At 42.7% G+C, this 18,820-nt stretch overlaps 1 protein-coding gene across 2 annotated transcripts in view; it reads left to right on the top strand.

Annotated features, from left to right (window-relative positions):
* SLC36A4 (solute carrier family 36 member 4) overlaps window positions 1-18,820 on the top strand; it is a 516,124-nt gene that overhangs the window by 86,542 nt on the left and 410,762 nt on the right. For both annotated transcript variants that reach the window (XM_082245868.1, XM_082245869.1), the window contains exon 2: window positions 3,654-3,765. In XM_082245868.1, coding sequence (XP_082101994.1) covers window positions 3,654-3,765 — 112 coding nt within the window. The remainder of the gene's footprint in view (window positions 1-3,653; window positions 3,766-18,820) is intronic.

Here is an 18,820-nt window from a genome sequence, read left to right on the forward strand (position 1 = left end):
CCCGGCAACACCAGTGATGGGGCACTGTTTACAGTGCCCCATCATGTTGCAGCCATGACAGAAATCATACCCTTGCTAACTCTACTTCCTGGCACTTGTATTTTGTTATACTTTTTTAAAATCGCTGAATGGTAATTTTACATTGCGAGACCATGCTGCAACCGAGTCAGGTGTTTGGCTTGCAGTTGCAGATCAGCCCCCTTTAACTGAAAAAGGGGCGGGGGGTAAGGCTGGGTTCACACTGATGCGAATTGGACGTGGGTTTTTTCTGCATCCAATTCGTATGTCAGGAGAGTGTGACTGGCTCTTAATGGAGCCAGTTCACAAAGCTCTGGGGCGGCTGCAGAGCGGTTTACAGGAAAAACCTGTGCGTTTTCTGGTCTGTTTCAGGTCTGAATTGAGCCAAGAATTTGGGCCTGATTAATTTCTGAAATGAAGAACAGGGACGTACTAGATCCCCTGTTGTGAGCCGCTCCACACAACAGTGTGAACCCAGCGTGATAGGTGGTGCTACATGTCCAACTCTGCAGCATGCGTTAAAAATACTGCAGCTGTGTAGTAAAACATCTGACTGCATTGTTAGGATTCGGATGCACAGCCAGGGGTGGCGGTAAATCCATGGCTCAGCCGCCCATGTAAGAGAGTCCTTAGGCTGCATTAACACTTTGCATTTCCTGAACATGTGACAAAGTGCATGGGAAATTCATGTTTTCTCACGCATTTTAAAAATGTACTGCAAAATCGCATAGTGATTGTGGTGCCATTCATTTTCAATGGCACTCTAAAAAAAGTTAGCAGACCCACGTTTTGTTATGTGGCAAACTTGCAAAGCCGCATACCTGAAAATGTTCTAGACCTTCTATGGTGTGTTTGTCAAAAGGTAGGGCAGCCTATTCAAGTGAATGTGTAAAAAACAAGCTTAAAAAAAAAAATATATATATATATATATGATCAGTAACATGCATTCCTGCTCTGCTTAGTGTGAATGGGACCTCAGGGGTGGCTTATAGAAATGGCCTGGTGGGGATGTGCATCAGCTGGAATTCTGAACTTTATTTACCTTCACACCCCCCTCTCCACTCAGCCCGTTTTCAGCAGAAGCACTACAAACACCATTCAAACTCTGCAGCCACTGAAGGTTACAGTGCACACAGAGCATGGTGAGGTCAGGAGAGCAGAGCTCGGGATTCAGGGAGGAGGAGGGGCAGGCAAAAAACTTCTTACCTTTTAATCTTTCCTCGCTGCAAGAGAACCCTGCCGATCACAGGGGGAGGGGAGGGGGAGTTTCAGGACCCAGCAGTGTTGTGTTGTGTTGACTCCCTCACTGACGTCACAAGAAGGCGGAGAGGAAAGGCAGAGAGGAAAGGAGGGGGGAGGGAGAGGTCACGGAAGTGCCGAGCTGATAGAGTCTGACACAGTGAATGCAGCCGACGGCTTCACAGAGGAGACAGGCAGGGAAAGATGCAGCACAACTAATCGAAGGATCAACTGATCGATAATGACAATCGTTGACAACGATTGTAATTATCGATTATTATCGATTTTATCGATTAGTTGTTTCAGCCCTAAGCAAGTGTCATCTCTGTCCTGCAGTGGCTCCTCCTCTGACCCGCTGTTCGCTCACCGACAGTCCCATTCACTTTAATGGGACGGCTGGTGATGCGGCAGTGACACAACGAGGTGAGGGATGTGGCGGCAGCAGGTGAGTGGATGCCCGCTAGCAGGCACTGCCATGATGGATCTGAAGTGACCGTTGCTCTTTAAATGTAAGGACTCATTCCTGCTGGTAGTTACAATCTTTAAAATTTGCAAACAAAATGAAGGTTTTTCTATTTAAAATAATCAACTGTCAGGTTAGTAAAACAGCGATATCAGAACCGATTCAATCATACAGTTTGTAGTGTACATAGATTTGCAAAACAGTAGGATAAAGGAATATTCCTGAACTTTGTTTTATCTCATGGTTACTGTGAAATTGTGTGAATGCATCAATGCAGTGCATGTTATCTCAGCTTGCAGAGCTTGGATTCATTAAATGAGTTTACCAAAAATGTAAATATTGCAGAATATACAGCTTCATGCTACATAACTAAGCTCCATTTTATGCTGAATAAAATAAATTATTAATGTATTCTAAATCGAAAACTATCTTTAGATAGATATTTACTCCAAAAGCATTTTAATAAAATAAATTTGATTTAAAAATCAAAAAATGAGATTTAAATAAAAATCAGATTTAAATAATAAAAAAAAAAATCAAATTTGTAATTTATTTTTTTTTTTTTTTTTTAATCATTGATTGTGTTCCACCCTGTTTGCTTTTCAATTTGCAGCTCTGTAGTTTTCTGTAAAATGAAATACAATATGGCTACCAGGGATGGTGTACAGAACGCTCCCTCCCAGAAATTTAATTTCCTGCTTTTGCACTAAGATACAAGTCAGATTTTGAGCCTCCCCTGCAACAAACATGTAATTTTTCAAGCAGCTTGCTATGGGGGCACCCTAGCTGAGCTGCAGCTCCGTGTGTCCATTCAGACATGGAGCTGCCATTTGGCCCCAACCCCTCTCTCTCCTGATTGGCTCACTGACTTTGACAGCCACGAAGCAAATGGCACTGTGGCTGTATCTTAGCCAAACAGGAGAGAGAGTCTCAGGAGGGCCGGGGGACTTGTGGACTTCGCTGGACAGAGAGGGGGCTCAGGTAAATATTAGGGGGTGCTGCTACACACAGAAGGCTTTTTATCTTAATGCATAGAATCAATTAAGATAAAAAACTTTCCTGACTTTACAGCTCTTTTAAGATGTACAAAGCTTCAGAAAGTTAAATGCCAATCAGTACAATGGTGCATATTAGTTCATGTTAATGATCATCGTGGAGGTGATCATACACAATATACTATCACTCCCACAGTTTTATTTGTGTTTAAGTGGTAGTGAGAGGATACCACCATCCCTGCGCTACTGGAATTAATTAATTATATTTATATAATCTCTTTTTTTCCCAGCTTTACATCTTTTTTTGACAAGTAGCAGCATAGTAATTACATCTCCTAAAGCGCTTGGGGTTGCCCATTGTCTCTCTTATTTGGGTTTGAGGCCCTGTGGGTATTCATTTTATAAATGCCAATCAGGGTTTACTTTTTTTGGACTCTCCTACATGCTTTCTTCGGGTCAGTAACAGTCTAGGCCAGGTATGGCGAACCTTGGCACTCCAGATGTTTTGGAACTACATTTCCCATGATGCTCCTGCACTCTGCAGTGTAGTTGAGCATCATGGAAAATGTAGTTCCAAAACATCTGGGGGTGCCACGGTTCGTCATCACTGGTCTAGGTAATACTCCTTTAAGCACAAATCAGTGGTAACTCTTGTATTATGATCTCTCCAGGTTCACATTGATTTAATTTCTGGTACCTAAATGTCAAATTCTAACCATTTTATGGAAGGAGCAACTGGGTCATCTTGGTTTTATAAAAGGAGCAACTGGGTCATCTAGGTTTTGTTTCTAGTTGGGATTCTATTGTTTCTAGTTGGGATTTGAGCTTTCTATATGGAAATTCCCAGCTTCTAAAATACAGTCATGTAAGGAATTGCAGTGTTTCCATTGGTTAATTCTCTATAGTCACTTTGCTTTTGCCTTTGATTTGTTTCACAGAAATGGAAGTGATGAAGCCTCTGATTGGAGAGGAGGGAAATACAGATGAGCTTTCTGATGACGAGCACGCCACCCAGAGACATTATCACCCCGACAATGAGGATGGCTTGACGTATGTAGCCCATAATTCATCTTCTTGTTATGGTCACATTGGCGGTATCTTGTAAGTCCTGCTGTGTCCGGTTTACAGCTGTAGAGATTGTCCAATCAGATGGTCTAATAACTACAGCTTTTACCTATAAATGTATTAAAGGCAACCTGTACTTAAACGGTGTATATAAAAAGATAAATCTTCTTAGTACTTTGCAAGTTCTTAACCTGGACAAGCATTTAAATTGTTAGTTTAGATTCCTCTGGTTGCATGCTTCCTCTGAATTATTGCCATTGATCCAGATGAATGCAGGGACCCAGCAGTAGCAGCTCTCTTATTGCACTCATTACTGGTTGCCTGTAGAGTTCAATAACCAATTTGTCCAGGCTTGGACTTTAAAGGAGAACTCTAGATTTTCACCAGGTTTCCATGTCCCCTTTGCATGAGTTTTAGGTTACATAGTGGCGCTTAGGCAGTACTTTTTATTCGTGGCAAGAAAACTGTATTTTTTAAAACAAAATATAGCATTGAATTGATCAAATGTACTGTACTGATTAACCACTTCAGCTCCAGAAGATTAACCCCTCCTCCATAACCAGGCCATTTTTTGCAAAACAGCACTGTGTTACTTTAACTGGCAATTGCGCAATTGTGCAACGCTGTACCCAAATAAAATTGATGTCCTTTTTTCCCCACAAATAAAGCTTTCTTTTGGTGGTATTTGATCACCTCTGCCTTTTTTATTTTTTGAGCTATAAATAAAACAAAAAAAAACAATAAAAAAAAAAAAATCAATATTTCTTATTTTCTGCTATTAAACATATCCAATAACATTATGTAAAAAAAAAATCGAATTTCATTATCAATATAGGCCAATATGTATTTTGCAGTTTTGGTTAAAAAAATTCTAGTATGCGTATATTGATTGGTTGCGCAAAAGGTATAGTGTCTACAAACAATGGGATATATTTATGAAATTTTTATTTATTTTTTTACCACTAATGGCAGCGATTGGTGACTTATAGCGGGACTACAACATTGTATCGGACACTATGTGACACCTTTGACACTTTTTTGGGAACCAGTAACACTAATACAGTGATCAGTGCTAAAAATATGCACTGTCACTGTACTAATGACACTGGCTGGGAGGGAGTTACCATCAGGGTTAAATGTGTGTCTAGAAAGTGCTTGCTTGCTGTGTGGGGGATGCTTGTACTATGGGAAGGCAGAGATCCATATTCCTGCTTTACAGAAACACAGGAGCACTACCTTCCCTACTGACAGAACGGCAGACCGCCGTCCTGCTATTCTCCCAAAAGATCAGTGGGTCCTGGCGGACATTGAGTCTGCCTGTATCACTGATTGGCTCCTGCTGTGTCCAACTACAGTGAGAACAGGTCGTCAGCGGCGCATGTGCATACCCCAGATCCGGAAGTGCAGGATCATGTACAGGTACGGGATTCTGTGCAGAGTGGCCGCCCTGGTGCAGGAAATGTACATGGGGTGGTTGTGAACTGGCTACAGCAGAACGTAACTGTATCTGTGCATTTTAATTATTCAAAGCAAACTTATCCATCCATAAATGTCTCCATGCTTTACTTTGTTGCAAAATCGCTTTGAAAACCCTCCTAGCATTCTAGCTGCAGCCATCTTCAGTAAGGGCAGATGATTTGTGTAGCTTTTACTTCCTGGAATCCATCTGCCCTTAGCTCAAGCATGCAGACAGGATGGTGTGCTTAGCTGAGAAAGCTCCTCTTCCCCACCTAAAGAAGGAAAAAAAATGCCCATTAAGACTCATGGGATGTATGACATTATTATGGCCTACAATGAAGAAAATAAACATTCAGAGAGCTCACTGATTCAGGTTAGGCTGCTCACATCAGACAGGGCTACCCTTCCAAGGATACCCAGTAGATTACCAGAAAAAAAAAGTGGTGCATCATATTGACCTCAGCCAGAAACTAGGGGTAGCAACTGATGAAATGTAGAAAAAAAAAAGTTTACAATAAGTAATATATTTGCAGTACAGTTCTTCCCTATTACTAATGCTAGCTGCATAAGGATTAAAAAAGTTAATGTTGATTGAGCGAGTTTAGTTCTGCTTTATTGCTTTTAAAAGAGACTCTGTTCTGGGTAGAACTTCCCACTCACTCCCCCCACCCTATTCCTATTGACTTATTATTTTGATTGGCTGCCTTATTGACCAATAGGAATTTGTGTAGGCAATAGTGGGCGAGCAAGGTCTTTCATTATCCAGAAATGTCAGAACTTTGTCTGTTAAGAACTGGCAGCGTTTGGCCATGTCAAAGCATAATGGAAGCTGGTACAGATGTGTCAAGGTAAGTAACTCCAGGTGTCAACACTTTTTACTTAATCATTATCTCTTTTAGAGTAGCAAAGTAACTTGAATTACAAGTCTACTATAAAAAAAAGTCACACTTTTGCAAATTTTATGCGGGTTTCACCGCATCCAATTCGCATGTCAAGAGATGGTGACCGGCTCTCTGTGGAGTCGGTTCACATATCTCCGGGGCGGCTCCGGTGTGACTTGCACAGCAGTCCTGTGCGTCTTCTGGTCCATTTCCAAAAATTCGGACTGAAATCGTACCTGAAACGGTGAACAGGTACACACCGGTCCCCTGCTGTGAACCGCTCCATGCGACAGTGTAAACCCAGCCTTAGGCTGCAGCTTTTAAGCAAACCTGTCCTAAACAAATTTACCCTCCCTCCCTCCTTTATGATGCCTAAACTCACCACTTTTTTGTGGCGCTGCAGTAGGTGTTGGCACCCTGGTAAAAGTCACTGGCTTCTAGGCATAGGACACACATGCATGCTCACTTTTTCTCCAGCATGCAACACTTGGTACCTGATTGGATACTCCAGGATCGACATTTCTGGAAAAATTATTTTTGCCTGTTGTGAAGGCACTTGCCTAGAGTGTCATAGAATTTCATTATAACTATGTTCAGTCGTCTGTCATGTGAAGGAGTCCTATGTTGAGTATACGTGTCCTTTGTATATATTGCAAACAATTTTAAAGTGGTGGTTGGTAATGTTGACAGGTGTGGCAGCATCATTCATAATAGTGATAAACTAAATCAAATCAGCACTAAAGCAAAAAACAACAAATAAAAATGAGCATAAAATAGCATACATGTGCTCAAATATAGAAACCTGCAAAAAATAATGATGTGTAAAACATGCTTATATAAAACACAAATGAATAATATAAACCCACAGAGGAGAAGTGCAATAAAGGTAAAAGGAAATATTAATAATGTGTAAAATTCAAAAGTCCATAACTTCATGGGACCAGTAAAGCAAAAGTGTTAAAAGTCTATAAGTATAAAGTGATGAAATTGCGGCAATAAGAGCGACTTCCATGCAGAATTCCAAAAGTGAACCAGCACCAATCCAACCAGTGAGTGCAGTGGCCGTTCACCTCAATGTAAGATATTAAGCCCGTTCAAAAGACGCTCCAATGGTGAGGATTCTTCCACAATAGTGAAGGGTAAGCTCCTCCTGACGCATTGCGTCACAAAACACCTATCTCAAGGGTTGGAGGCTAGGTGACGCTGACCGGAGCTAAATAGCAGAGCGGTTACCATAGAAACTGCATAATCACACAGTAATACTCATTAACCATTTTAAAGCTGAACGTAATAAGGAACAGAGTCATGAACAATCATTAAGCAAGCAATAGGAATCTTAATAACGGAGTAAATCTCTACAAAAACAATTCTTCATCTTAAAATAGATCTAAATCTAAGTGAAAAATAAAATAAATCTCAGAATAGAAACAATCTTCATCCTATATAACAATGTATGTAATAAGTGTGTGTGTGTACGTATGTATGTATGTGTGTGTGTGTGTATATATATATATATATATATATATATATATATATATATATATATATATATATATTGTCAGAATTAATAATACATTAATAATATCTCGCTGTGCCTCCATTATGTCAGAATGTTTATACTGCTCTGAATATAACAGTTTCTATTTATGGTTAATAATAAGCAAAGATCTATGAGGAAGGAGAATCTTCACTTATGTCCATAAATCAATATGTAGCGAATTCTTTTTATTGATTAATTTCTTTTTAAAAGCATATACCAATCTTAGTGAAAACAGTCTACAGTATGGAATATATACAAGAATATTTTATTCACCAGATGTGTAATCACGATAAATGATCAAACTTGAGATGACACAAAAATAACTTCACAAAAATACAAACTTCAAACAATGAATGCAATGTGATTTGTAGCTCAATAATGAAAGTGAAAATAAAGCAAGATTACATTTTCCCCAGATGTAGTAGAAACCATATTTGAATGTTCTATATAATCAGACCCCAATTGTCTGCGCAATGCACAACCTGATAGTCACTTCACTGCAGATGAAGCGAGAATAGGCTATGCAAAACGTGAAACTAATACGCCAATATGCGCTAAATCTGATATTAATAAAATGTTATAAAAAGCAAAAATCATCTCTTTAGAGAAAAATCTACATATGGTTTATACGGCTGGGATTGTACTTTCGTTACCCTTGAATATGCAATGAAAAACATTTAAGGAAGTACATAAACAATATTGAATAATAATCAAATAATTAGCAAGGCATATTTACCATATTTAAAATGGCCGCTAGCTTAGAATGGTAGTTACCAGAGTCTTTAAGATGGCTGCATTTCCAAGATGGTGGCCAATTAGGGAGGAGTTTTGTTTGGCGCCCCTCAAAGGTTCAGATACATGGTGGAGCGAAATGGAGTCTGTGTAGATGAGTTTATGCATAGCTGTAGTAGTGTGTATGTTGTATGTGTGATGTATATTGGGCAAGTGTCATGTGTCCCTCTCTCATCTGGGATTGCCTTTTTATATGGTATAGAACAATTACTATAAGTTAAACCCAGAGGGAGTAACATGATCCTCATTGGTTGGAACATCTTATTCATTAACTGGTGATGTCATAGGGTGACACCTCTTGGTCAACCAGTATGTTAAAATTAAATAAAGATTTCTCCATTTAAGACTATTATAAAACAACATAAAATGTAACCATGCTCTCATCTATGACATGTCTATTTAATCCATTTAATATCCACCAGGTATCTGAATAAAGATTATTCTTGATAACACCATTCTAATATTTAATATATCTTATTTAAAATATATTGGATTTTACTTTTTAACCCAAGACTTCAATTACCGTAGTAGCATTCAGTGACCAGTGATGGCAGTATTGCATTGCTCTTAGCTTTGGCATATAGCAATATAGCAGCATTATTTATCTTCAAATAAACTTTGCACCCTAAATTGACAGATGGCTTACAATTCAGACTTCCTGGAGTCTAGCAAGGTCAAATAAAATTTTATGATTTCTACAACTTACAAGGATTAACATGAAGTCTTTCTTTCTTGACATGTAGTCATCAAAATCAGTAAAGTTAGAATTTAGCAAAATATGAAACAATTATAATATATATAACGCTTTCCTACATATCTATGTATGCTAGTTATATATATTTCATTGTTAATATTATGTTACATATAAGATTATAACATATCTGTAATTTTTATTTTTAAATGGGTTTAAACACAGAAAAATACTGACTAAGGTTTATGGCCCCACACACAGATAAGATACCTTGGTGTATTGTCAGCTAGTCTTTGTCTAAAGAAAGTCAACAGACTATTTATTTATTATCTTAGATCAACACAGCATGTCTGGGGTAAACCTGTTTAAGAATTTCCTGAACAGGCACTTTTCTGTTAAAGGATATTTAACCTTTTAGTAACCTGACAAAAATAGATGTCATTGCTTCATAATTCTATACAGAACAAAATATGACATTTCATTTCTATTTGTAAATTTAACCTCCCCAAATAACCCTGACAATATATATATATATATATATATATATATATATATATATATATATATATATATCCACATGGATTGAATAAAAATCAACATTAAAAGGTGAGAATAATATTAACCCCTGAGGAGAGTGAAGATATATATGTGTAAAAGAATATAAAAATATATAAGTTGTGCTAACCATCTATCCGCCAGGGGTACCTTCCAATATCTTTTAATGATACACTCAAGTTTTTTATGCTGCATATTATCGTCAAATATATGTGGAGGTTATTGGGATCAAGAATAAATAAGAGAAGGTATTAAATTACTTGAACAGAGGAAGAATATAGTTATTAGACGCACGGACAAAGGTGGATCGATTGTGATACTCTCAAAAGAAGCATATACGAATGAGAGGTCTAAACATCTGCAGGATTCCCTAACGTATGTGAAACTAAGGAGTAACCCAACATCTATTTAAAAAAAGCGCTTGATAGACTGATTCAGAAAGGTAAAGAGAAAGACTTTTTAAATGATAAAGAGGCTAAATACCTTGTACCCAATACTTGCTGAATTCCAGTGATCTTTCTCCTACCTAAGATACGTAAGAATAAACAAAATCCACCAGGAAGGCCAATTTTAAATGGTATAAACTCGGTCGGATCTAGATTAGGGGAATATGCAGATTGGTTCCTACAACTAGCAGTACAAAAAAATAGATCTTATCATAAAGATACTAAACATCTTATCCAATTACTAAATGACATCAAAGCAACAACAGATGTAGGTAGTCTATATACCATTATTAATCACCAGGAAGCGTTATCAGCCTCAAGATGGGCCTTAAAGGAGATGAGTTATCTAAAATGTCCACAAAGGAAATTCTTGCAGAAATGCTTGAAGTACAGTTTAGAACATAATTATTTTTGGTACAACAATGAGTATTGTAAACAAATTCAGGGCATCACGATGGGAGCTAAGCATGCTCCCAGTGTAGCTAATTTATATATGGCAAAATGGGAGGAAGGAGTCGTATATGACAACAAACCTAGCCAACTGCTCCTTTACAAAAGATTTATCGATGATATCATTATTGTATGGGCAGGGGACAAGGCTAGTTTAGTAAATTGTGGTCAAAGCCTCAATCTAAAAGAGAAGAATAGTGTTTTAACTTGGGAAATAAGTGATAAAAAATCAACTTTCTGGATCTGGAAATATGGCGTGAACAAGTAAGAATAAAAACTAAAACTCATTTTAAACCAGTTGATAGAAATAGTTATCTTCCTATGAGCAGTTGCCACCATAAACCATGGTTGGTTAATATACCAAAAGGACAATTTATGAGACTCAGAAGAAATTGCACTGAGAAAAAAGATTATGAACAAAAAGCCAAAATATTAGAAACAAGATTCATAGAGAAGGGTTACAAGAGTTTGTTTTTAAGACAGAAAATCGATGAAGTGGGTAATCTAGAAAGCGAAACTCTACTAAATGGAGAAAGGAAGAGAGGAGAAAATTGTCACCAAGAACCTCCACTTATATTTGACTATAATATTCAGCTTAAAAAAACTTAAGAGCATCATAAAAACATTGGAAGGTACTTCTGGCGGTTAGATCGTTAGCACAACTATTACCTCAGATCCCAAAGTTTACCTATAGGAGGGCTTCCACACTTGGAGACCGCATTGCAAAAAATGGAATAGACCAACCCCCTAAGAAAACCATCAGTTTCTTCGAGGTAAGAGGTCTTTTCCCCTGCAAGAAGCATTTTGCATGTAGACACACTTCTTCTAATAAAAGAAAGAAAGAAGAATTCACATTCTACAGAAAAACACTACAATATCAGGGATTTTATATCATGTAGGACAGAGGGAGCAGTCTATGTATTGCAATCTCCTTGTCCCTTCCAATATATAGGGAGAACCAAAGAATCATTTGAGAGAACACATTAAGAACATACAGAAAGTTTATCCAAAACATAGTGTCTCCAAACATTATGCTGAATATCATCAAAAAGATCCATCTTCTCTGTAGTTTTGGGGTATAGAAAAATACAAACCCCACTGGAGAGGAAGTAATAAGATCATTAATCTGAGCCAGGTTGAGTCTCGGTGGTTTTTTGAAATCATTTTATATATAGGATGAAGATTGTTTCTATTCCTTAGATTTTTTTTTTCACTTCAATTTATATCTATTTTAAGATGAAGAATTGTTTTTGTAGAGATTTACTCTGTTATTAACATTCTTATTATGCTGCTATTTTTTATGGCTTTCTTAATGATTGTTCATGTTATTACAGTCAGCTTTCAAAAGATTAATGAGTATTACTGTGTGATTATGCGGTTCCTATGGTAACCGCTCTACTATTTAGCTCCGGCCAGCATCACCTAGCCTCCAACCCTTGAGGAAGTCACGTGTTTTGTGATGCAACGCGTCGGGAGGAGCCGGGTGACATCACTTCTGGTTTTCGGCCGAGACCGGAGGTCTACATATATCTATGCTGCATGATTCAGGGACTCTGCGGCCCCGTTTACTTCATTTGTTATCGAGTATTGACTTGTAAGTTTTTGATTTTATTAATAAATATTGCCGTTATATACTACACCATGGAGGTACCCATTTATTTTTTATGAGCTGACCCTTCACTATTGTGGAAGAATCCTCACCATTGGAGTGTTTTTTGAACGCGCTTAACATCTTATATTGAGGTGAGCGGCCACTGCACTCACTGGTTGGTTTGGTGCTGGTTCACTTATGGGATTCTGCTCGGAAGTTCCTCTTATTGCCCCAATTTCATCACTTTATACTTATGGACTTTTAACACTTTTGCTTTACTGGTCCCATAAAGTTATGTATTTTTGAATTTTACACGTTATTAATATTTTCTTTCACCTCTATTGCACTACCCCTCTGTGGATTGATATTATTCATTTGTGTTTTATATAAGCATGTTTTTTCACATCAATATTTTGTGCACATTTCTATATTTGAGCACATGTATGCAATTTTATGTTCATTTTTATTTGTTTTTTGCTTTAGCGCTGATTTGATTTTGTTTATCAGTATAATTGTGCGTGGGAACACTACAGAAATTGGCTGCTATTGCTATTCACGTTTATTATTCAGGCTTACTTTCCTCATTATAATTATTGGTAGTGCATTGGTTCATTGACTTTATCATTCGTATTAGACTGAAGAGGGGATAACCTATGTAGAGGTAGACTTATGAATTCAGTTTTGAAAAGATTGCATTTGAGGAACTGGTGTGATATTCATACAGATATGGCATTTAGTAAATTAGTGATGCGCAAGAGGACAGAAAGTATGAGCTGAAGAATGGAGTGATAGATTTGCGTGTCATTAACATAGAGATTGTATTGGCAGCTGTGTGAGGTTATGAACCGACCCAGGGAGGGGGGTGTAGATATATGTTTATAGAGTGTAATAGAATTGTATTTTGATAATGTCCAGTGGCCGGTCATGTTGGGGGTGTAATGTTCTATGTATAGAGTGCAATAGAATTCAATTATGTCATGTCCAATGGCCGGTCATGTTGGGGGTGTAATGTTCTATGTAGAGAGTGTAATATACAGTTAGGTCCATATATATTTGGACACAGCCACAATTTTAGACTTTATTTCAGGTATTTACTAAAACATATGCAAGCTATAGGTATAGGTATAATAATATTCAGAGGAAGGATTTAACAATTACAGCTCCCCCCCCCCCTTTTTTTTCAAGGTGCCAAAAGTAATTGGACAATTGAATCAAAAGCAGTTTCATGGCCAGGTGTGGGCTACTCCTTCGTTATTTCTTCATCAGTTTATCAGGTACACGGTCTGCAGTTAATTCTAAGTCCTCGTGCACACAAGGGCAATTTTACAGTTGTTTTTAGGAGCGTCAGACGTTTTTTTTGCAGCCTAAAAATGCCCCTCCATGTTTTTCTATTTCCTCAAGCACACACAGGCTTTTAGGAGCTGTAAGTGGCAAAGGCGTTTTCAAGCTGTAAAAAAAAAACCTCCGGGCCAGTGCGTTCTGGAGCAGCAGCGTTAGGCTGTAAAAACGCCCGACGCACCTAAACGTGGATAAACACGTGTTAACGCTGTGTACAGCCTTAGGCCGTGTCAAGCATTTTTAAGCTGTAGTAGTTGGACTTGAAAGTGGAAAATAGAAGAGGGCAGAGAAAGGCGGCTAAACGCACATGAACGCCAATGCAAAACATTTTTACAGCTGCTTTTTCCTGGCTTCAGAACTGGCTTTGCAGCTCATTTTTTTCAAACGCCCTGTGTGCATGAGGCCTAAGTGTGGCATTTGCATTTGGAATCTGTTGCTGTGAACTTACATCATACGTTCAAAGGAGCTGTCCATGCAAGTGAAACAGGCCATTGTAAGGCTTCACAAAAAGAAACAAATCCATCAGAGAGAGGTAGAGAGGTAGTAGAAACATTAGGAGTAGATAAATAAACAGTTTGGTACATTCTGAGGAAAGAACGCACTGGTTTGCTCAGCAACAAGAAAAGGCCTGGGCATCCACGGAAGACAACAGTGGTGGATGATTTCAGGATCCTCTCTATGGTAAAGAAAAACCCATTCACAACATATAGACAAGTGAAGGACACTCTCCAGGAGGTGGACGTATCATTGTCAAAGTCAATAATCAAGAGAAGACTTCACGAGAGCAAATACAGAGGGTTCACCACAAGGTGCAAACAATTCATAAGCCTGAAGACTAGAAAAGCCAATATAGACTTTGCCAAAAAAACATCTTAAAAAGCCAGACCAGTTCTGGTAAAGCATTGTTTGGACCAGGGATCGACCGATTATTGGTGGCTGATATTCACTTTTTTTGAAGTATTGGTATCGGTCACGAAACTTACCAGTGTGGCCGATATTGTGTGTGGAGCACACGTCATTGCATATGTTGCGCCATGCGCCTCCGCACTCTGGGCCTGCATGTTCTGACTTCCTAGGCCGCCTCCCTTGCCTCAGACAGTGCACTCCACAGAGGACACGCCAGCCAGCCAGCAGCCACCCATCCACCTACACCCCCTGTGCCAGCCAGCCACCCACCCAGCCACAGCAGAGTGCCAGCCAGCCACAGCAGAGTGCCAGCCAGCCACCCACAGCCTGGTGTCAGCCACCCACAGCAGGGTGCCAGCCACCCACAGCCTAGTGCAGGCCAGCCACCCACAGCCTGGTGCCAACCACCCACAGCAAGGGTGCCAGCCAGCCACCAACAGCAGGGTTCCAGCCAGCCACCCACAGCCCCTGTGCCAGCCAGCCACCCACAGCAGGGTGCCAGCCAGCCACAGCCGGGTGCCAGCCACCCACAGCCCGGTGCCAGCCAGCCACCCACAGCAGGGTGCCAGCCAGCCACCCACAGCCTGATGACCAGCCATCCACCCACAGATTGGTGCCAGCCAGCCAGCCACCCACAGCTTGGTGCCAGCCAGCCAGCCACCCACAGCCTGGTGCCAGCCAGCCACCCACAGCAGGGTGCCAGCCACCCACACCAGGATGCCAGCCAGCCACCAGGGTGCCAGCCTGCCACAGCAGGGTGCTAGTCAGCCACCCACAGCAGGGTGCCAGCCAGCCATCCACAGCAGGGTGCTAGGCAGCTAGTCACCCACAGCCCGGTACCAGCCAACCAGTCAGCCGCCCACAGCAGGGTGGCAGCCAGCCAGCCAACCAACACCCACAGCAGGATGCCAGCCATCTACAGTGGAGTGGCAGCCAGCCAGCCACCCACAGCAGTAGGGTACCAACCAGCCACCACAACAGGGTGCCAGCCAGCTACCTACAGCCTGGTGCCAGCCACCCACAGTCCCTGTGCCAGCCAGCCACCCACAGCAGGGTGCCAGCCAGCCACAGCAGGATGCCATCCAGCTAGCCACTCACAACAGGGTGCCATCCAGCCAGCCACTCACAACAGGGTGGCAGCCAGCCACTCACAACAGGGTGCCAGCCAGAAAGCCACCCACTGCAGGGTGCCAGCCAGCCATCCACAACCATATCTGTATTCTATAAACCATTTTTCAAATTGCAATGGAGGTAGACAGAAAAAGTAAAAGTGTGGTCTGGGACTATTTCTAGTCTCAACCACCCCAAAGGAAAAGCAGCAGCGTACAACACATGCACAAGCATTGTTTGGACTAGGGATCGACCGATTATTGGCGGCTGATATTAACTTTTTTTTTGAAGTATTGGTATCGGTCACAAAACTTTACAGATATGGCCGATATTGTGTGCGGAGCACACGTCATTGCATATGTGCGCCATGCGCCTCCGCGCACTGGGTCTGCACGTTCGGACTTCGTAGGCCGCTTCCCTTGCCTCAGACAGTGCACTCCACGAAGGACACGCCAGCCAGCCAGCAGCCACCCATCCACCTACACCCCCTGTGCCAGCCAGCCACCCACCCACAGCAGAGTGCCAGCCAGCCACAGCAGAGAGACAGCCAGCCACCCACAGCCTGGTGCCAGCCAGCCACCCACAGCAGGGTACCATCCACCCACAGCCCAGTGCCAGCCAGCCACCCACAGCCCGGTGACGGCCAGCCACCTACAGCAGGGTGCCAGCCAGCCACCCATAGCAGGGTTCCAGGCAGGCACCCACAGCCCCTGTGCCAGCCAGCCACCCACAGCCAGTGCCAGCCACCCACAGCAGGGTGCCAGCCACCCACAGCCCCTGTGCCAGCCAGCCACAGCAGGGTGCCAGCCAGCCACAGCAGGGTGCCAGCCACCCACAGCCCGGTGCCAGCCAGCCACCCACGGCAGGGTGCCAGCCAGCCACCCACAGCCTGATGCCAACCAGCCACCCACAGCTTGGTGCCAGCCACCCACAGCAGGGTGCCAGCCACCAGGGTGCAAGCCAGCCACAGCAGGGTGCTAGCCAGCCACCCACAGCCTGGTGCCAGCCAGCCACCCACAGCCGGGTGCCAGCCAGCCACCCACATCAGGGTGCTAGGCAGCCAGTCACTCACAGCAGGATGCCAGCCATCTACCACGGAGTGGCAGTCAGCCAGCCACCCACAGCAGCAGGGTGCCAGCCAGCCACCCACAGCCCCTGTGCCAGCCAGCCACCCACAGCCCCTGTGCCAACCAGCCACCCACAGCCCCTGTGCCAGCCAGCCAGCCACAGAAGGGTGCCAGCCAGCAAGCCAGTTGTTTTAACCGTATCTGTATTCTATAAACTATCTTTCAAATTGCAATGGAGATAGACAGACAGAAAAGGTAAAAGTGTGGTCTGGGACTATTTCTAGAATCAACCATCCCAAAGGAAAAGTAGCAGTGTACAACAAATGCACAAACAATGTGAGCATAGGACTCTGGATGTCTGACTCTGGATTTAAGCGGTTAAAGTCCATAGCTGAGCCAAGGTACACACTGAAGAGTGACAAGTATTATCGAACCAAAATGCTGGGAAAGATTCACCAAAAGGTAGTTGAGAAAGTAAAGACTATGCTGCAACTAGAGAATGCTGGCAACTTATTCACAACTGATTGCTGGTCAGGACAAACAGAGTCCCTAATGAGTCTTACGTGCCACTTCGGATACAGGAAAAGGGGGAGAAACAGGGAGTTGGTAGCCCAACAACCATGTCTCCAAACTAAATTGGAACGGGACTTTCTGGGTACTTAGAAGATGTAGCTATACACAAAGAGTATAAAAATATATACATTTTATTAAACATCTGATTGAATTAAATTGCAAAAAAGATACACTGTTGTCATGGTCTTACCTTCTTGCTGTTCTCCTTCGTTTGACATGTGCTGGCGGCCATCTTGGTTTCTGGGTTTCTTGTAGCCTCCCACCCTGCGGCTCCTCCTTCCCACTGGGAGGAGCTGGATGCCTAGCTCACATATATAGGAGGTCTGTGGCTTCAGTTCCTTGCTTGGTCCTCCTGTGTTCACATGCTTCTAAGACTGCTGCTGCTTCTGGTCCCTGATCCTGGCTTCGTCTGACTACCCTGCTGGTTCCTGATCCTGGCTTCGTCTGACTACCCTGCTGGTTCCTGATCCTGGCTTCGTCTGACTACCCTGCTGGTTCCTGATCCTGGCTTCGTCTGACTACCCTCCTGGTTCCGGACCTCTGGCTTCGCAAGGACTCTGCCTCGGTTTCGCCATCCGTTTGGACTTGTGCTTTACAGCTTGATTTTCAATAAAGCCTTCTTATTTTCACTTATCTGTTGTTGTACGTCTGGTTCATGGTTCCGTGACATTAGGACCAAGCCATGAATTCTGACGGTACAGGGCCATCCTCGCTACCCACGCTGGTTGCCAGACTTGATCAGCAGGATCACCTGTTGGGTCGGTTCGCCGTGGCGTTGCAAACCCTGCTTGAACGCACGGCTCATTTCGCTCCCGTTGCCGATGGGTCGGTTGTCGCTCCTGGGCCCGCTCCTACTGCCGCTCCGGTTGTTGCGCCAGAGTCTACCCCGACACCTGTTGTTGCGCCTGCGGTGTTTCGGGGTATGACCGGTTCTGCCTCCCTTCCACAGCGCTTTGGGGGAGAGCCAACTCAGTGCCGAGGTTTCCTTAACCAGGTGGGCATTTATTTCGAGTTGCTGCCACATGCCTTTCCTACTGAGAGATCTAAGGTGGGCTTCTTAATTTCGCTGCTCTCGGACAAGGCCTTGGCCTGGGCCAGCCCTTTATGGGAGAACAACAATCCGGTGGTTGCCGAGTTTTCCGGTTTTGTTGCTTCTCTTCGGAGGGTATTCGATGTGCCGGCTCGTGCTGCCTCTGCTGCGAAGCTCCTTATGTCCATCAGACAGGGTTCACGATCCGTAGCTGAATACGCCATTGAGTTTCGTACCCTGGCAGCAGAGGTGGGCTGGAATAATGAGGCTCTGGTCGCTGCTTTCTCTCATGGTCTCTCGGATGCCTTGAAGGATGAGGTTGCAGCTAAGGACCTACCAGTGGAGCTCGAGTCTCTTATTTCTTTCTTGATTTTGATTGACACCAGACTCAGGGAGAGACCTTCCTTTAAGGAGAGTCTGCGGAGGCCTCCTAACAGATTGGCGCCTACCTTTGCTGTCCCACCCGTGCCTCCCTCTCCTCCCACGCCTCCTGGGGATGACTTGGCTGGGGGTGAACCCATGCAGCTGGGCTTTGCTCGCCTGTCCGAGGGGGAGAGGGTACTCCGAAGACGCGAGGGTCGATGCATGTACGGTGGTCTCGGTGGGCATTTT

The sequence above is a fragment of the Pelophylax lessonae genome (assembly GCF_965119305.1).
Source record: "Pelophylax lessonae genome assembly, chromosome: 2".
NCBI classification, from domain to species: Eukaryota; Metazoa; Chordata; class Amphibia; order Anura; family Ranidae; genus Pelophylax; species Pelophylax lessonae.